The sequence below is a fragment of the Diorhabda carinulata genome, chromosome 2, assembly GCF_026250575.1.
Source record: "Diorhabda carinulata isolate Delta chromosome 2, icDioCari1.1, whole genome shotgun sequence".
NCBI lineage: Eukaryota > Metazoa > Arthropoda > Insecta > Coleoptera > Chrysomelidae > Diorhabda > Diorhabda carinulata.
In genome coordinates this window covers 7,608,299-7,623,548 of record NC_079461.1, presented here as the reverse complement: position 1 = coordinate 7,623,548, position 15,250 = coordinate 7,608,299, and the positions used below count along the sequence as shown (strand labels likewise).

The 15,250-nt window shown below is 30.9% G+C and overlaps 1 protein-coding gene across 2 annotated transcripts in view; it reads right to left on the bottom strand.

Annotated features, from left to right (window-relative positions):
• Positions 1 to 15,250, bottom strand: part of LOC130890765 (harmonin) — a 79,959-nt gene that overhangs the window by 29,920 nt on the left and 34,789 nt on the right. For both annotated transcript variants that reach the window (XM_057795067.1, XM_057795068.1), the window contains exon 3: positions 13,765 to 13,873. In XM_057795067.1, the coding sequence (XP_057651050.1) occupies positions 13,765 to 13,873 (109 nt within the window). The remainder of the gene's footprint in view (positions 1 to 13,764; positions 13,874 to 15,250) is intronic.

The following is a 15,250-nucleotide window of genomic DNA, read 5'->3' as shown; positions in this document are numbered from 1 at the left end:
AAACGTTTTCTACTATTGGTTCATGTAGTTTACGGAAATAGTAGAAGCATTTTAATAACTACACATCATACTGTTCAAAAATTACAAAGAGAAAAGGGTGAAGTTGGAACGATGCAAAATTGGGTTTATTCTTCTAACTAAAGATTCAAATAATTCAAATTTAATTAGGTGAATTTCTGTAAATAATGACAAAAAAAACTCATAACAAACCTACATTCCAACTCCGTAATAGCTTGTGACAATTCATTAATCGGTACAAATTAATCCAACACCTAATAGGAATTCACCGGAAGATAAAATGATTGAATGGTTGTAAAAATTTGTTGTTTAAGCTTAAAAAACAAAGAATAGGTATACAAATTATAAATTTGATGAAGTCATACCAAGTCATTGTCACATCTACACAATCCAGATTCAAGTTTGACCAAGCTTAAATGGGAAACCGTTAAAAATAACAGTAGGCAATTCAATGCAGCTTATAAATTGGAGAATATCAAAGTCATGTTTTCTAAAATTAGCTCAAAACAATGGAAAAAGGGTGTAATCATGTTAGTAAAATAGAAGTTGAATATTTCCAACGAGAAGTACAGCCAGTTATTATTTAAAAAACTGTTCAGATCCCAGTGAGTTTGAGTTTTTTGAAGACAAAAGTTTGGTGTACTGGTGTCATGTTCTTATACAAATATGAATATATGAGAAATAATTATGTCCTCACAAATAACCACCAAAAACATCCAACTAAAAGTGGATGTCTTTGCAAATAACCATGTCTCTACCTACTTATATATTGCAGTAAACACTTTTAAGACTACATTGGACAATCTATAAGACGTTTAAAATTAAATCTGTTAAATTACCCGACATATCTTAATAATAAGCAATTTGTTATCTCAATTTATTCACGTATGATTTTTCTTTTTTCACTGCAGATCTTTTATGAAGAAGTGATTATGAACTAAACATACATTTTCAAGAGTTACGCCATCTTTTCGATAACAAATATAATGTAAATCGCAGTCTTATACTGAGCTTAAGAAAACATTTTGGGGACAATAACCTATAAGTCATCATGTTGTTAAAAATCAGAGGCGTGGCCATTTCAAATTTTTTTCCAAATAAAGGTATAAAATTTTTCAGCCCCGAAGTTAGTTTATTATTCAACTAATTTAGAATATAAAATTATAATAATTGATACAGGAGATGTGCTAATGATTATTTTATTATAAATATATATGTATCACCCATAAAATATCACAAAGTAGACTTAGTAAGCTAATGTGATTTAAGTTAAGACTAGAGATGATTGAATGAAATCAGAATTTGCCAAGGATATTTTTAAAATAATACTGGAGGACTATTATGGTTTTGTTTCGTAATTACCACAAAAATACGGTCTTGAGGTTACAGTAGTGTGCAATTTCTGTATCCACTTCCATCTCTATAATATCAAACTATGAGCTTCAGTCGAAAACAGATTCAATGTTAACTCGAAAATGAAAATTTTCCCAGCGACATCAGGACTTTTCGGAAACTGCAACTCGGGTTAAGGCAGATCACCTGATTGTGGATCTTAGCCCAGAACAAGATTTTCAATTTTCGCTTGAAGTTTCAAATATAAAACCTGATGTAACTTTTGATTTTGATCACTTTTCCGTTCGTTGGGACGTGATATTTATTTAGTTGCATTATTGATTCTAGGTGTTTGATAATTGTTATCGAGCAGCGGATTTTGCACCAAAGCTTAATACTAATAAGCTATTTTTATGCTGAAATGGCGAAAAGCCAAACCTCAATAACCTATCAATCACGCTGTTCATGAGAATTAACAGTAGACAGCAGTTTGAGAGGAATAAATAATGTTTAAAGTTTAAAAATCCATAGACAAATAAAACAACCGGTCGCTGATCGCATTCAGCAATTTGGAGATAATATTGAAGAGCAATGTTTTTCTTTAAAAATTAAATAGAATGAAGTGTTTTATTGAGTTTATGAATACTGGAAAATACAAATGTCACCAACATCAATTTTTACACTTTATTACCAATAACTTGATAGTATAAAATAATTGATTCTTACAAAATTTTTATAAAAAATTAATCTAAATATATCAAAATTTAAAATCCCTTTTGATATGAGATTTTATATGTTTGATGTGAAAACATACATTTTCAAATGTTATGAGGATTTCAATAAAAAAACTCGATGGATTTTTTAATAACGTTAAACCCAGTAAATTCAAAAACTTCTAGAAAGACCACTTCAAAGAGAATCCGGCTCTGCTTATCGTTTACTTTGCCGAGTGATCATGAAATTTCAAGATGCGATGAAAATGCGTCCAGAAAAATTGGGGATATAAATAGCAAAATATTATCAAGACAGTTTTGTTTAGATGAGTAGTCAAAATAAATTTATTTGTGGTTTAATATTACTAGTACTGTGTTAGTCGATAAGAATTATAACATGTTTAACATACATACATGTGTTTATGACTCGTATTTTTCATTTTATTTTCAAGAAGAAAAAATATTTTAGTACCTACTGTTATCTAAGTTCATAAGAAAAAAGTTATGAGAGCGTTGGTTTCTACCATCACCTCTTTAATTATTTGTGGTCGCTTTTTATCTACACATTTTTTGACTTTGGGAGCAGAAAGTTATCGGCGGGAGCCCGATCAAGTTCAAGGTCGATATAGTTAAGGAGACAATGAATTGTTGCGTAAATTGGCTAAGCATGATATTGACTAGTTATCGTTTTTCTTTTTTTCTAAACAATGAATGAAAATTTTGTCTTTGGAGTCACTGTTAACATAAACTTATTGGCCGATAAATCGGCTTTTGCTTTTTACTCCACGCTTTACGGATGAAGGTAATTATTTCTACGGTATTTCTATTTCTGGATGTAATAGTTTCTCTACTATGAGTATTAACCATAAATTCACTCGCTTATGTCAAAATACGTTTGAATGTTCAATGTAGACGTTGTCTTATAAATAATGTTTTCAATGTTTACTTTGTCTATGAAATTATCATACAAAAAGAAAGCATTGATATTGGAATCGCATTCAATGGTTTCAACTCAACGTTTAGCTCTTTGAGACCTTGGTAAAACCATTGTTTGAGATTAGATCCAAAAAATTATCGCAATGCATTTTCAGTATCTTCTTTGGATTCAAATTTTCTCCCAGGCAAGAACATCGCCATGGATCTGAATAAATAGTAATCTTCCGTGGCGAGGTATGAAATAAATGTGAATGTGGTAGAAGTTCAATAACACCAAATTCTTTGCTAATATTCCGGGTAACTTTCGCAGTATGTGGTTTATCGTTGTGTTGTTGTAAGAAAACCCACTATATACTTCGGCATAGATCGCTTGACCATCTGTAATGATTTCATACGTGTACGTACACTAAATATTCTTAATTCCACCTGATACACAACGATCTGGTAGTTGTCCTTTATCTAAATCCATTTTTAATCGCAAGTAAAAATGTGCAATGGCGACGTATAGTATCTTTAGAATGGAGCTCAATGATCGGTGAGTGCTGAGACTAGCTTGGTTGTCTACTGCTTCTCTTGTAACCTCAACATCCGACGCAGGTGGACGAACTGAACGCGAATGATATGGAAACGTCAAAACTTCACTATTAAGTTGATTGAACCAACGCTGGGACATGTTCGCTTATAAACTGTGTCTTGACCTTGAACTTCACTTATTTTCCTTGCCGTCACGGCTACTTTAAACTTTTGTTTCCAAAAACGTCTTCAATAAAAGAGAGAATTAAGATACCCTCTGTACAAGCAAGTTTTGATCAGCATTAAGCAATTACGACCCCTACCTTGCAGATAGCTTTGTCATATCGCCTATGATAGGGTGGTATACAGATTATTGGTTTATATTCAACGATTAGAGTTAGATGACAGGTGATATATTATGGAGAATGATATTGGTATCGATTAATCAGCATCTGTTTGTTATTAAAATTATTAAACTTAGCAAAGTTACAGTAAGATTGAAAATTGTGTCTTAAAGAGCTTAACCAGTTACTTCTTCTTTTTCATCTTTAGAGTACAAGGTAGAATGGAAAACATGTGAAACATCACTGATATGAAATAAATTTAGTCCTGATTACTCCAAAGAACCATATTAGGACCAAAAAAAGTAACCTGTATTTTAAGATATTTTCTGTGTAATTGGAGCCATTTGGACATATGACGTACTGTTAGGGAAATCTGCCCAATCTAATATAGAAATCATAGAAATATTCCAAAATAAGGTTTTGATAATATAAGTCAAACCTCGTGAGAGATATAGAGACAGGACTAAATCACATCCAAAAGTATATATCCAAAATATTTATTCATTTAGTCAAAACAAAGAAATAGCTACCTTAAGAAATATTTTGTTGAAAATATCTCTTAAAAGTTAAAAATTTTAGTCATACTTAGTCACTTATTGTTTATTAATATTAAACAGATTATAAATTCCATTAAGTTAGTTAAACGGGTACAATGAATGTAATAATATTCTTCATTATAATTCTTCCACTTATCGGATTTAAAATTCAAAATTATAACTTAAACCAATCAGAAATTACCGTAACAACGAAAAGGTTTGATCAACATGGGGAGAGTTATCATAACATAAATTTCTATCATTTATTAGTACCAGTTTCAATTCTTGTAAATTTTGGTGATGATATTCGGAACTTATTGGAATGAATTTGATTGTAGACAGCCTCTTTAGGCATGCGTATTTGTGAGACATCTCTCTATTTATCACACAAGTTTATTTCAAGCTTTAGAGTAGAATTTGGATTATAGATTACAAAGCTAAACTCCATCCGATTATCACCTGGTTCTACATACGCCTAAGTATTGATATTTCTAGATTTCTTATTTCAGAAGAAAAGTACAGAGAATCGCGTGTCTATTTGGATACGTACCGCCATCCGAAAAAATTATAATAGGCTTCTTTTAAGGTGTCTCTAAAGCTATGCAGAGAATGAAAGCGAACCTGACGAGCTCTAGACGTTCATAAATGTCACAAATAGTTAAACTTGTTGAAAACTGTGATAACGCACACAATGATCGTGCTTGTAAAACATAACATAACTAAAACATAACCTAACTTTTCAAGTGTAGTTGCATATATCCTAAAAAATTACGAGTGAAAGGCTGACAGATTTTGTACGTGCTCATGATTGTTTATATAACAAACAGTCAGCTGGATATATGAAAACTACAAATTGATAGAATATAGGAAATCATTTTCCCTTTTGAAAAAAATTCCATAACAAGAGCTGGTGATTAACTTCCTGATCTAATAAACAATCAGATTCTCTTATTGAATGTTTTGTCAAGTCTCTGCTCAATAAGATTATAAGTTGATCATATAATCCCTGATTCATTATAAATAATTCATAATCGTTTGATCACCGTTCAAAATTCTTTATATACACGCACTTTTAAGGTTATGTTTACTGGCGAACCAGCGTCATGTTTCCACTACCAGTACACCAACACTGAAAATTACACTGTCTGACGCGCGTTTCGATAACCAAGTTATCGTCTTCAGAGACTGAAGTTAAACTCAGACAATGTCATTGTGAGTGTTGATGTAGTGGTAGTGTAAACAGCGTGAATATCACCAACGGTTCCAGAAATTTCAGGTTAGATATGATGTTTAGTAAGAGTTGAATGTGAAAGGCTTACTATCAACCACCGAAAGTATTGTTACCAATTCGTCCACGACATGCACCGTGAAGCTGTTCAGATCCGATTATGTTAATAGAATCTGAAGTTGGTGGCAAATTCTTTAAATTGTTTTTATTATTATTATTTACAGTATATTATGGCAATTCCTAAAGAATCAATTCCTAAATAGTCATGTTCGTGTTCAATCTGTGCAGCTTTAAATTTGGGGTGTATTTTTAACATTTATGAACGTCTTGAGCGTTCGCTCTCATTCTGTGCACTGCTTAAGAAATGATACCGAATGTCGCAAAACTTAATCGTATTGTAGTTAGAGGATATTAAGAGCAAGAATGAAGAAAAATCAAGTCAGAAGTTATTTCTACCATTAGTTAAATAGTATATACTGGAAGCATATTTTTTGTAGCAAATAGAGTCTACCTTACAAAATGTTCCTACTTTTTTTATTGTCATGTATATGCGAAAATTACATTTCCATCTAACTAATTAAAACCCTGAAATTCGCAAAAAAGTTCATTTGGATTTCAGTATCCACTTATTATTTGATTTATAAATAAAATGAATATGTCAAAAATGCTTGGTAAAATCATACGTATATCAAACAAATTCTAAAACCGATAATCTCGAATTTTCAACTTACTTCTTTGACGTTTTTGCTCGATAAATTTTTACTGATAAAGCTCGTATCTAAATGTATGCTTAGAAATAGAAAAAACTCATTCAAGATTTTTAGAAAGAATAGAGTTCGTCAATTTCGTTTATAAACTGAAATATGATCCGTCAATTTTAGTTATATGGGAAGATACAATAGTGTAAAATAAAAAAAACAGTCAATTAATGTTTGAACCAAAGTTCAATATGTCTCTACGCTACTGTTAATCATAACATGATCGAGAAATAACAAAATAAAGAATACATTCAAGAAGTTAGACCTGTTTTACAACGAACTGGAAAAAAGCACTTCCGTTGTCTTCTGAACCGCTTATTATGTTAGTCCATAGAATTATTATAACGTTGATTTAATGGCATTCGAAATAATTATATAACATCCGAAAGTATACATTAGAAAAAGAAATAAAAAAGCCGTTAATATAGAATATGTGTAAAAACAATTATACTGAATTTATACTGAATCAATTCAAAATAATAACATATGATGAGGAAAAAAACAGTCGATAGCAAACGCTGAAGATATAGAAATTTTAATCAATAATTATTCATTTTTGGTGCTGCTACGACAACATAAATTCTTTTTGAGATGTTTCATACAGTAAAAAAATGAAACTTAATAACGTTATGAACATCTTTAAAATTAGATATAACACATCGATTTCGATTCTTTCTCAATATTCAATAACGACTAGCTTAATACTATTTGATTTTATCCTAAAAGCAGTGGATTGATTCTATTTTCAATGAACTCAAATAAAAAATTCAGTTTATCTAGAACCAGTGCTATAAATCTTTTAAAGAAAATACTCAATAAACTCTTTCAGAAACCTGGAATTATCCTACTAACAACATGACAAAGAACGCCCCAGTAACCGTCCCGAGTCAGTGCAAAAAATAATGTGTATCGACTCCCAAGTAACTCTCAGTAATTAAGACCACCTAACATGAAAGCATACGGCGAGCATAGAAATCCAACAAAAAGAAATGTTTCACATACTGCAAGGTCTTCAGCTATTAGTTATATTATTTCATTTAATAGTTATTGTAGAAGTTTTATCAAGAATTCTAAAAATATCTTCTAGTACAGTGAATTATTGATACTTTTAGCTGTAATTTGTACAGATGATTACAAGGGCGTCGCCAGCTTATGACTAAGGGGGGCCAATGGGGTAATATTATGGAGGATAAAAAATATGAACGCCTAGTACAGTCGAGAGCATGATGTGTAACAGTTTGGAAGTCTTTGCCTCGATGACGATTGTAATCAGAACGGTTCTAACATCAATATTAATGAATAAAACTTCACAAGCCCTCGACAGCACAATAACTAAATCAAACTTAAACACAGTAATAGTTATTTGTTTCAACAAAAATAATATTGAATTAAAACAGCGGGGATTTTTTGCCAAACTTTCAACCACTTAATCAGTAAAATTATTTAGGTTTTTATTTATTAACACTCATCTATGCCAGACCATTAAGGCGATCTTCTGCCATGGTGCTTCTTAGCCATGTTTTTAGTCTTCTGCGGCTGCTGAAGCATCGCTCTACTGTACAGGTCCTGCATAGTAAAACGATCAAAATTTTTAATGCTTTTTCCATTTTGGGAAAAAGGAATTTGTTTATTTTAGGACATCAACAACTGCTAGATTTGTTGGATTAAACCTAACGTGCCACAATTGCTGTTACTTAAGAACACTTACAGATGGCATTGTCCACAAAACCAATTAAAATTGTGTGTTCTTAATAATAACTTCTACTTTAGGTATGCCGCACACAAATTATCCAAAAGTATCGTGAATGCTGGTGAACGGCTGTCATAGAAAGAAATGCAATGTACACAAACACACCATACCTACCTATATATTTTTACACTGCTTAATGGCCTTGCGTTTTTGCAAATCTAATATAGTCGTGATGAAGATGACGGCGATTTTAAAAAAAGATGTCAAAATCTTGATGTTATTCTGAATATTTCATTACTTTCTACAATATACATTAAACCTTAATTTGTCATGCCATGCGAATAAAAAAATTTTTAATAGGTAAGGAAGTCAATTGCTAGCACTGCCTTAGGACTTTGGTCGCTTTACAGCTAGCTACATTTGATCTCTAGAGCGGGGGGACTGTCCCACGCCCCCCTTGGATGATTATTTGTTTGAGTTTTGGGTTCGAGCAATAAATGTAGAATTTCAATGACAATGAAATGAGTTTTCGAGAGGTTAAAAGCTTACATTTCATAATTTATTTGAATAATCATGAAAACCCACAAATAAATATAAATTGTGCATACAATTAATTTAACAAACCCTTCTACTATCAATGGGGAATTATCGGAATGACGATTTTAATAAAATCCACTTTATTTGTGACATATCTGACAGGTACGCACGCGCACAAAGCGCCATTAATAAAGTTGGCGCCGTCTTTTAATAAAGGAAGGCATTACATTTATTAAAATCGGCTTAATGGTTTTCCTTTTCTTTAAATCGATGGCTAGTTGCCTATATAACTCATGTGTTGTGGAAAGTGAAGATAAAAGAATATCGGCTTTAATCCAAACCACATTTCCAGTGTTTGCTGTATAGTTCAGTTTTTTTCTCAATTTTCTCAATCAAAGATTCTGTTTTCGCAATGAGGACGAAGATAAAGAAACGAAATTTTAATTTTGTATCCTGTATCCTCTTTCAATAGGATCATAGCTCCGGCCAAAATGATTGCTCCAAGCTGACCCTCCGTGAAGCACTAATTTTTTTATTTCAATAATTGTTATGTTACAATATCTAACTGTTGTCTTTTGTCAAAAATAGTTTGGCTTACGACAGACTGGTTCAATAGAAAAAATTATATTTTGGTAGGTTATTTGCTAATAGATTCGTAAACTAGGTTCAATTTAAATAAATAGTTAGAATTTTTAATGTCATTTTGTGTACGCTTACCTTGGATTTTCAAGTGAATAAAAAATAGAAATTACTAACACAACTTTATGAAAAAAAAAAAGAAAATTTCAGCTAAGAAATAGTAGCTATGTGTCGATTACGACAATCTTCCGATAACACTGTTTTTAAAGTCGACTTCATTACAACTAAAAACAAATGAAGTCGGCTCTAATAAAATCGGATAATTTCCTAATATCAACCCGTTGTTATTGGCAGTACTTTTTAAAAGATCAGAAAAAGTTTATTATGTTCCACATATCTTCATTAATTTAATCATATCTCAAAGATACTTAATGGAAAGGACAGTTTCATTGATTGGTATTAATGAAAATATCAGAAAGAGTTTTTGTTACCTACAACTTGTTTACAGTTTCCGCCAGATTTCTCAGAAAACTTCTAAAATAGCTGAAGTATTCAGTTTTATATAAACTTTGGAATAACCTCTTTTTTATTCAAAATTTTAAGGAATTGGTCCACTCTCGCTAAAAAATTCATTGCATGTTAATTGCAAATCCTACAAACTTACCCTTCTCAAATATTTTTTCAAATTTCTATAGGAAACGTGTAGACAGTGATATATTTAAAAAATGACACCAATAATCAAATAAAAACGAATTTTTAAATATACTTTTTAGGCCTTTTTATTTGTTTACGTTCTAGAATTATTGAGAAATTCTTTTTGTATAAATAAGCACTTGTTTATCAGTCAGTAAATGGATCGAAATAATAAAACGTAAAAGGTAAATTTGAATAAATTATATAAATTAATGAATATTTAAGTATTAGGGTATAAATATAGTATAGAGTATAAATTTCCACTGTCAAAACTACTTTAAATTAATTAGAAGAAAAACATTACAATATGTATTTGTGCCAGAAGTATTTATTATAGTGCTCATGTTAATCATTTACTATTGCTAAAGCTTTTTTTATCAAAATAGGATAGTAAGAACTAAAGATACAAGGTCTGGCTATTAAATTACGAGACTGGTTAAGAAAAAGGGTTTTGTTACAAAAATTATTCTACATTTCTAACATATCAAGGAAATATGGGCAGAGCCGTTGACGCAAGAGTTTGTGGTCAGGAGTCAGTTTTTTTGGCACTAGCTTCGCACAGACTTTTGTCATGTGTAATTCCTCGTGTAAAATTTTTCTAACCGTTTCTTTATCGGCGTTTATAACCCAGTATATGTTTGTGGAGACCATTTCAATGTAAGTTTTATCTATTAGCATTTAGAAAATGTTAACTTATTGTTATTTTTTACTGTAGCTTGAAACAGATTTGGAAAATTATATGATGTGGAAATAGGTACAATGCAATTCTAAAAAAAACTGCTGTTCCAACCAAATTCGATTGCAAGAAAGACCAGAAAAGGTCATTTCGTGAAACACCCGTCCGTTGGTATTAAAACGACAAAAAATCGACATTATCGAAGAACTACTTAGTGCCTCAACTTCAGCTGGCTGTTCAAAAGATGTAGAAACATTAATGAATATCAATTTTACGGAAGCTAAAAAAGGGATTCTCCGTCAAATATTTTAAAAGTTTCTTCACCATTTTAGAAGTATTATAAATGAGTAATATTAGTGATAAGGCAGTTATGGAAAAACTACCAAAATGATTTGTACAAGCTGTTCACCGTATAAAACTGTTGAGTCAGCTACATCGAAAGCTTTAATTTAAACACAAACTTCCAAGCTATCATCTTTATTTTAAGAAAGTTAAAGCAAACAAATGACGTTACTATAAGAAAGTCTAATTAGCAGTACCTACGTATTTGCTTTTACTCCACGTACCTCAGCCGAAGTAAATAATTGATTATTAGCAAAGAACGTAGCAGCCTTGAATCCATCTACCCTAGGTAGATTGTCCGATCTTGATTCGATAAATCCTATTTCGGCCATGATTTCAATTAGAATAGTCTTTGAAACCATTATATATATATATACAAATCGCACTAAACAACCAATTATCTCCACTCACAACAACATAATGGCGTTTGAAAGGTGACACGCAGTGACCACGTTTCAGTATTTACTTACTTTCTACGTCACAACCGCAGTAACCAATAGAAACATGTTTTCTGTCACGTGTTATTATTCAAATTATCATTAATTTATATTTGTGATACATAATATTTTGAGTTATAATACAATTCAACCTAAATTCATAAATAAGAAGTGATATATAAATTTTTAAATATGTTAAATACTCAAATTACCGACCACTAAATGGACCCTATTGTTTGCTGGAAAAATTTTTATGACATTACGATAATGATATAAATTATCATATTGACTATAAATTTCCTTAGGTATTTTATTTTTGTTACGAAACGTTAAGTACATAAACATTATAATATCAGTAAACAATACTGCACAATCCGAGTAGGTAGAAGATACAATTTATCTCAGCATGCGGACAGCGCACACCTGGTCATTAGGAATCTTTCAAATCGACACGAAGAAAGAAGTAAAACCTGAAGAATGGAAATCTATAATTATATTTTTCACAAGGTGATCAAAACAAGCTGTATACAATGGAAGAGTTCTGTTTTGCAAAAACAACGAAAAATAAAAACTTTTGTATTCCACTTCAACATCTGCAGGTCATTAGTATGTACAATAGGAATAACACCATCTTCTAAAGATTGATTTTTTTCAAAAAATTGTCAGTCACCAAGAACAATTCATACAGTGTATAATATTTATAAATATTTCTTTCAGAAAACTGTAAATAATACTTATGAACGTTAACTTGTCATTTCAATTATACACTGCATAATCATGAATTTGAATATACAGGGTTATTCTTACAAATTTACTGCAGTCAATATTATACATTATTTAATTTAATCTGTTAGTTTGCACTCTATAATTGCACCAAACTAAATGCTAATTCATAAGTGGTATTCCTCCACAAAATGAAAACCATTGAATTAATTAATTAATTAATATGAATAATTATTAATATTAATAATATTAATTAATATGAATAAAGAATTATTCATATTAATAACATTAGCTATTAGCTAGATTAGTTCCATACAATCAAATGGACACGGGTTCAAGTCTGGAAAAGTACAATTTTTATCTCAGTTTTTTCAATTCAATAAACTTTATTCTACAAATTTCAAAACGATTTCATCAAGATAAATAATTTATTTGAAACTTGTGATCAAATGAGATTTGAATGCGGCTTACAATTAATCAATTATTAGATTGAAAGTGATTAAGAAGTGAATTTTTAAAGAAAGATAAATGCCCAATCATTTAACTTTTTGGGTCTGAGTTTCTGAGGATTCTTCATCGATAAATATCTTTAGTGGGTTGACCTCCCAATTCAATGTGGATGTAAATTAATTAGTTTTTGCGGCAATTTACAATCCTCCATACAAGAGGAGGAATATAAAAAAGGTGAAATGTATTTAGGAGATCAATACAGATATAAGAAAATTTGGTATAAGAAGATGGGAAGAATAGTTATAGCACAGGATCAAATCCATAGGCCGACACGGTTTTTGGCGGTGTTATGTATATATATAATTGTAGCCTGCATTATCGGGTCTCAAATGAGATTCTCAAACAAATATTGGACATACTTAAATGAACAAGCAAATATAGGAATATGACGCAACATCAATCATTTTTAACCCACTATTTGGATGCTTCGCTCCAATATTTTGTTTGGAGCTCAGTTTGTTATTAGCGTTTTGAGTGTGGTTGCCCAAACACCTCTCTAATAAGTCATAAATCTTTGAATATCCATGAAATTTGATTGTGCACCTCAAGATATAAAGGATTTCGAAGTGCTTCTTTCCTAAGGCTTCAGCTTGTTTCCACTTACACCAGTTATCATGACCAGCTTGACAGACACACATTTCAGTGTTTTTGAAGGATTTTCAATAAAAATTTCAGTCTATATACTTCAACATATGAAAAAAAATAATCTCAAAATTTCGATAACTTATATTAATTCTTATGCTTTAAAAAAAATCATAAATATCGTTGGTGTTCTAACCCTAATTTCTCCTTAGACTGTTTAATGCTGCCATAACATTGTCAATATATTTATTCCGTCTAAGGTGCCGATATATTATTATTAATAAATAATGAATAATATTTTATATTCCATAACTTCGTAATGTTATCTTGTGGCATACGTCATTATCATAATCATTAGTACAATGAACATTCCTTTGACAAAGAAACGGTTGCAGAAGTAATAATATTATTTGAGGTTTTTCAAAAGTCATCAAGTACTTTATTTACGCCTAGAACATTGTTAATTTTGTTGATGTAATCTTCATCAGTTCTTATTGTTCTAGCATTTACCAACCCACGATAATACACAGCGAAAACTTAATTATATCTACATTCAACATAAATATACTTTTACTTTCAGATTCATTTAATGCTGGTAATAAACAAACCAAACTTACATCTGACTTTGAGAGTGAGGTGAGTATGACTCGAAATCAACTGGAGAACTTCTTTGTGTACAGCATCCTCGATAGTAAAACCATTTATTCGAATAATTTGATCTCCGACCTGAAAGAAATTAATCATATCTTAAATAATACTGTTTGTGGTCTTATAAAGTGAAAACTGTCATCGCATTCCATAAAATTAATTTGATTAATGTTAGTTATCTTTAGAGTTGAACTTCAGATAGTAGTTATTAAAGAATGATGGCTAATTGTTGTCAAAATATGGTAACTGACTATTAATCAGTCGTATTTATAAAATGGCAACGGCCAATCACTTAAGAGACAGTGATAAATTTGATTGTGATTTTTAGTTACATCCAATCATTTTAAATGAAACGAGGTACGGATCAAAAATAACAACGTTTCGACAATTTGTTCATCATCAATCATAACATTGTGATATAATCTGTTTCAACTGTTTCGTTGGGAGTTTTTCATATAGATTTAGATTCTTTTATGTCGAAGTAGATTTACCCTTCAAAACTCACAGCATAGATTTTTCTCTAATCTCAGAATTGTCATGGATCGAAGTTTCAACTATGAAGAGATCCAAAAAATCGGAATTTTTTCTCTTAAAACTCTCCAAAAGAGCTTTGGATGTACTGATTGAAATGAATATTAGCGTGAGTGCTAGGATCGAGGATGGCAAATAGGTGACCCAATAATCAAAGTTCGATTGACAACTCAAAACTCATATATCGAAGAAAAGAGTAAACGAATGCCGCCGTAAAACTTAAGTTTTTAAATATAAAATTGAACATCATTTAACAACATTGAATCCGCTAATTTTTAAAGATAAGAGCTTTGGCGGGCGTTCCAAGACAAAAATTGCATTTCTAAAAAAATCAATCTTAAAGCAGATACTCAAACGGTTCAAAGAAAATTTATGGATATTCCTAGTCTGGAATTCAAAATAATTCGTTTCAAACCCTCAATCCTGAGTTCTGTTTGGCGGGCTGCATAGGGCGTAGACAAATGTGTGTCAGTTGGATTTGGTGGTAATTGAGAAAATTTGGAATAAACATTTATACATAAACATTAATGAAACCCCGATTGTAGAGAACGTTATATTGCTTATTTATTAATAGGTTTTCGACGAAATTCTACCAAAATCTTACCTCATTATTTCTGTAAGCGTTAGAAGAAACAAAGGCACTGACAGTGGCCAGTACATAAAAAAGGCTGGGCAAAATTTGAAAATCTTTTACATCAGCTTAATATATGTAACATGTCATGCCCATGATTTGGAATGGATTACTGAAGAGATTAGGAAACATTTTTCTCTTGTAATTAATTTGATTTGCTGCAAAAAATGAACACTCCTCTTCCCACTTCAACTTCTTACAAGATGGTGCACTTTTTTGGAAGCCGCTTTTTATTGTGAGAATTTTTAACAACTAAAAGATTGAATTTCAGAATTGTTCGACAAATTGTCCTA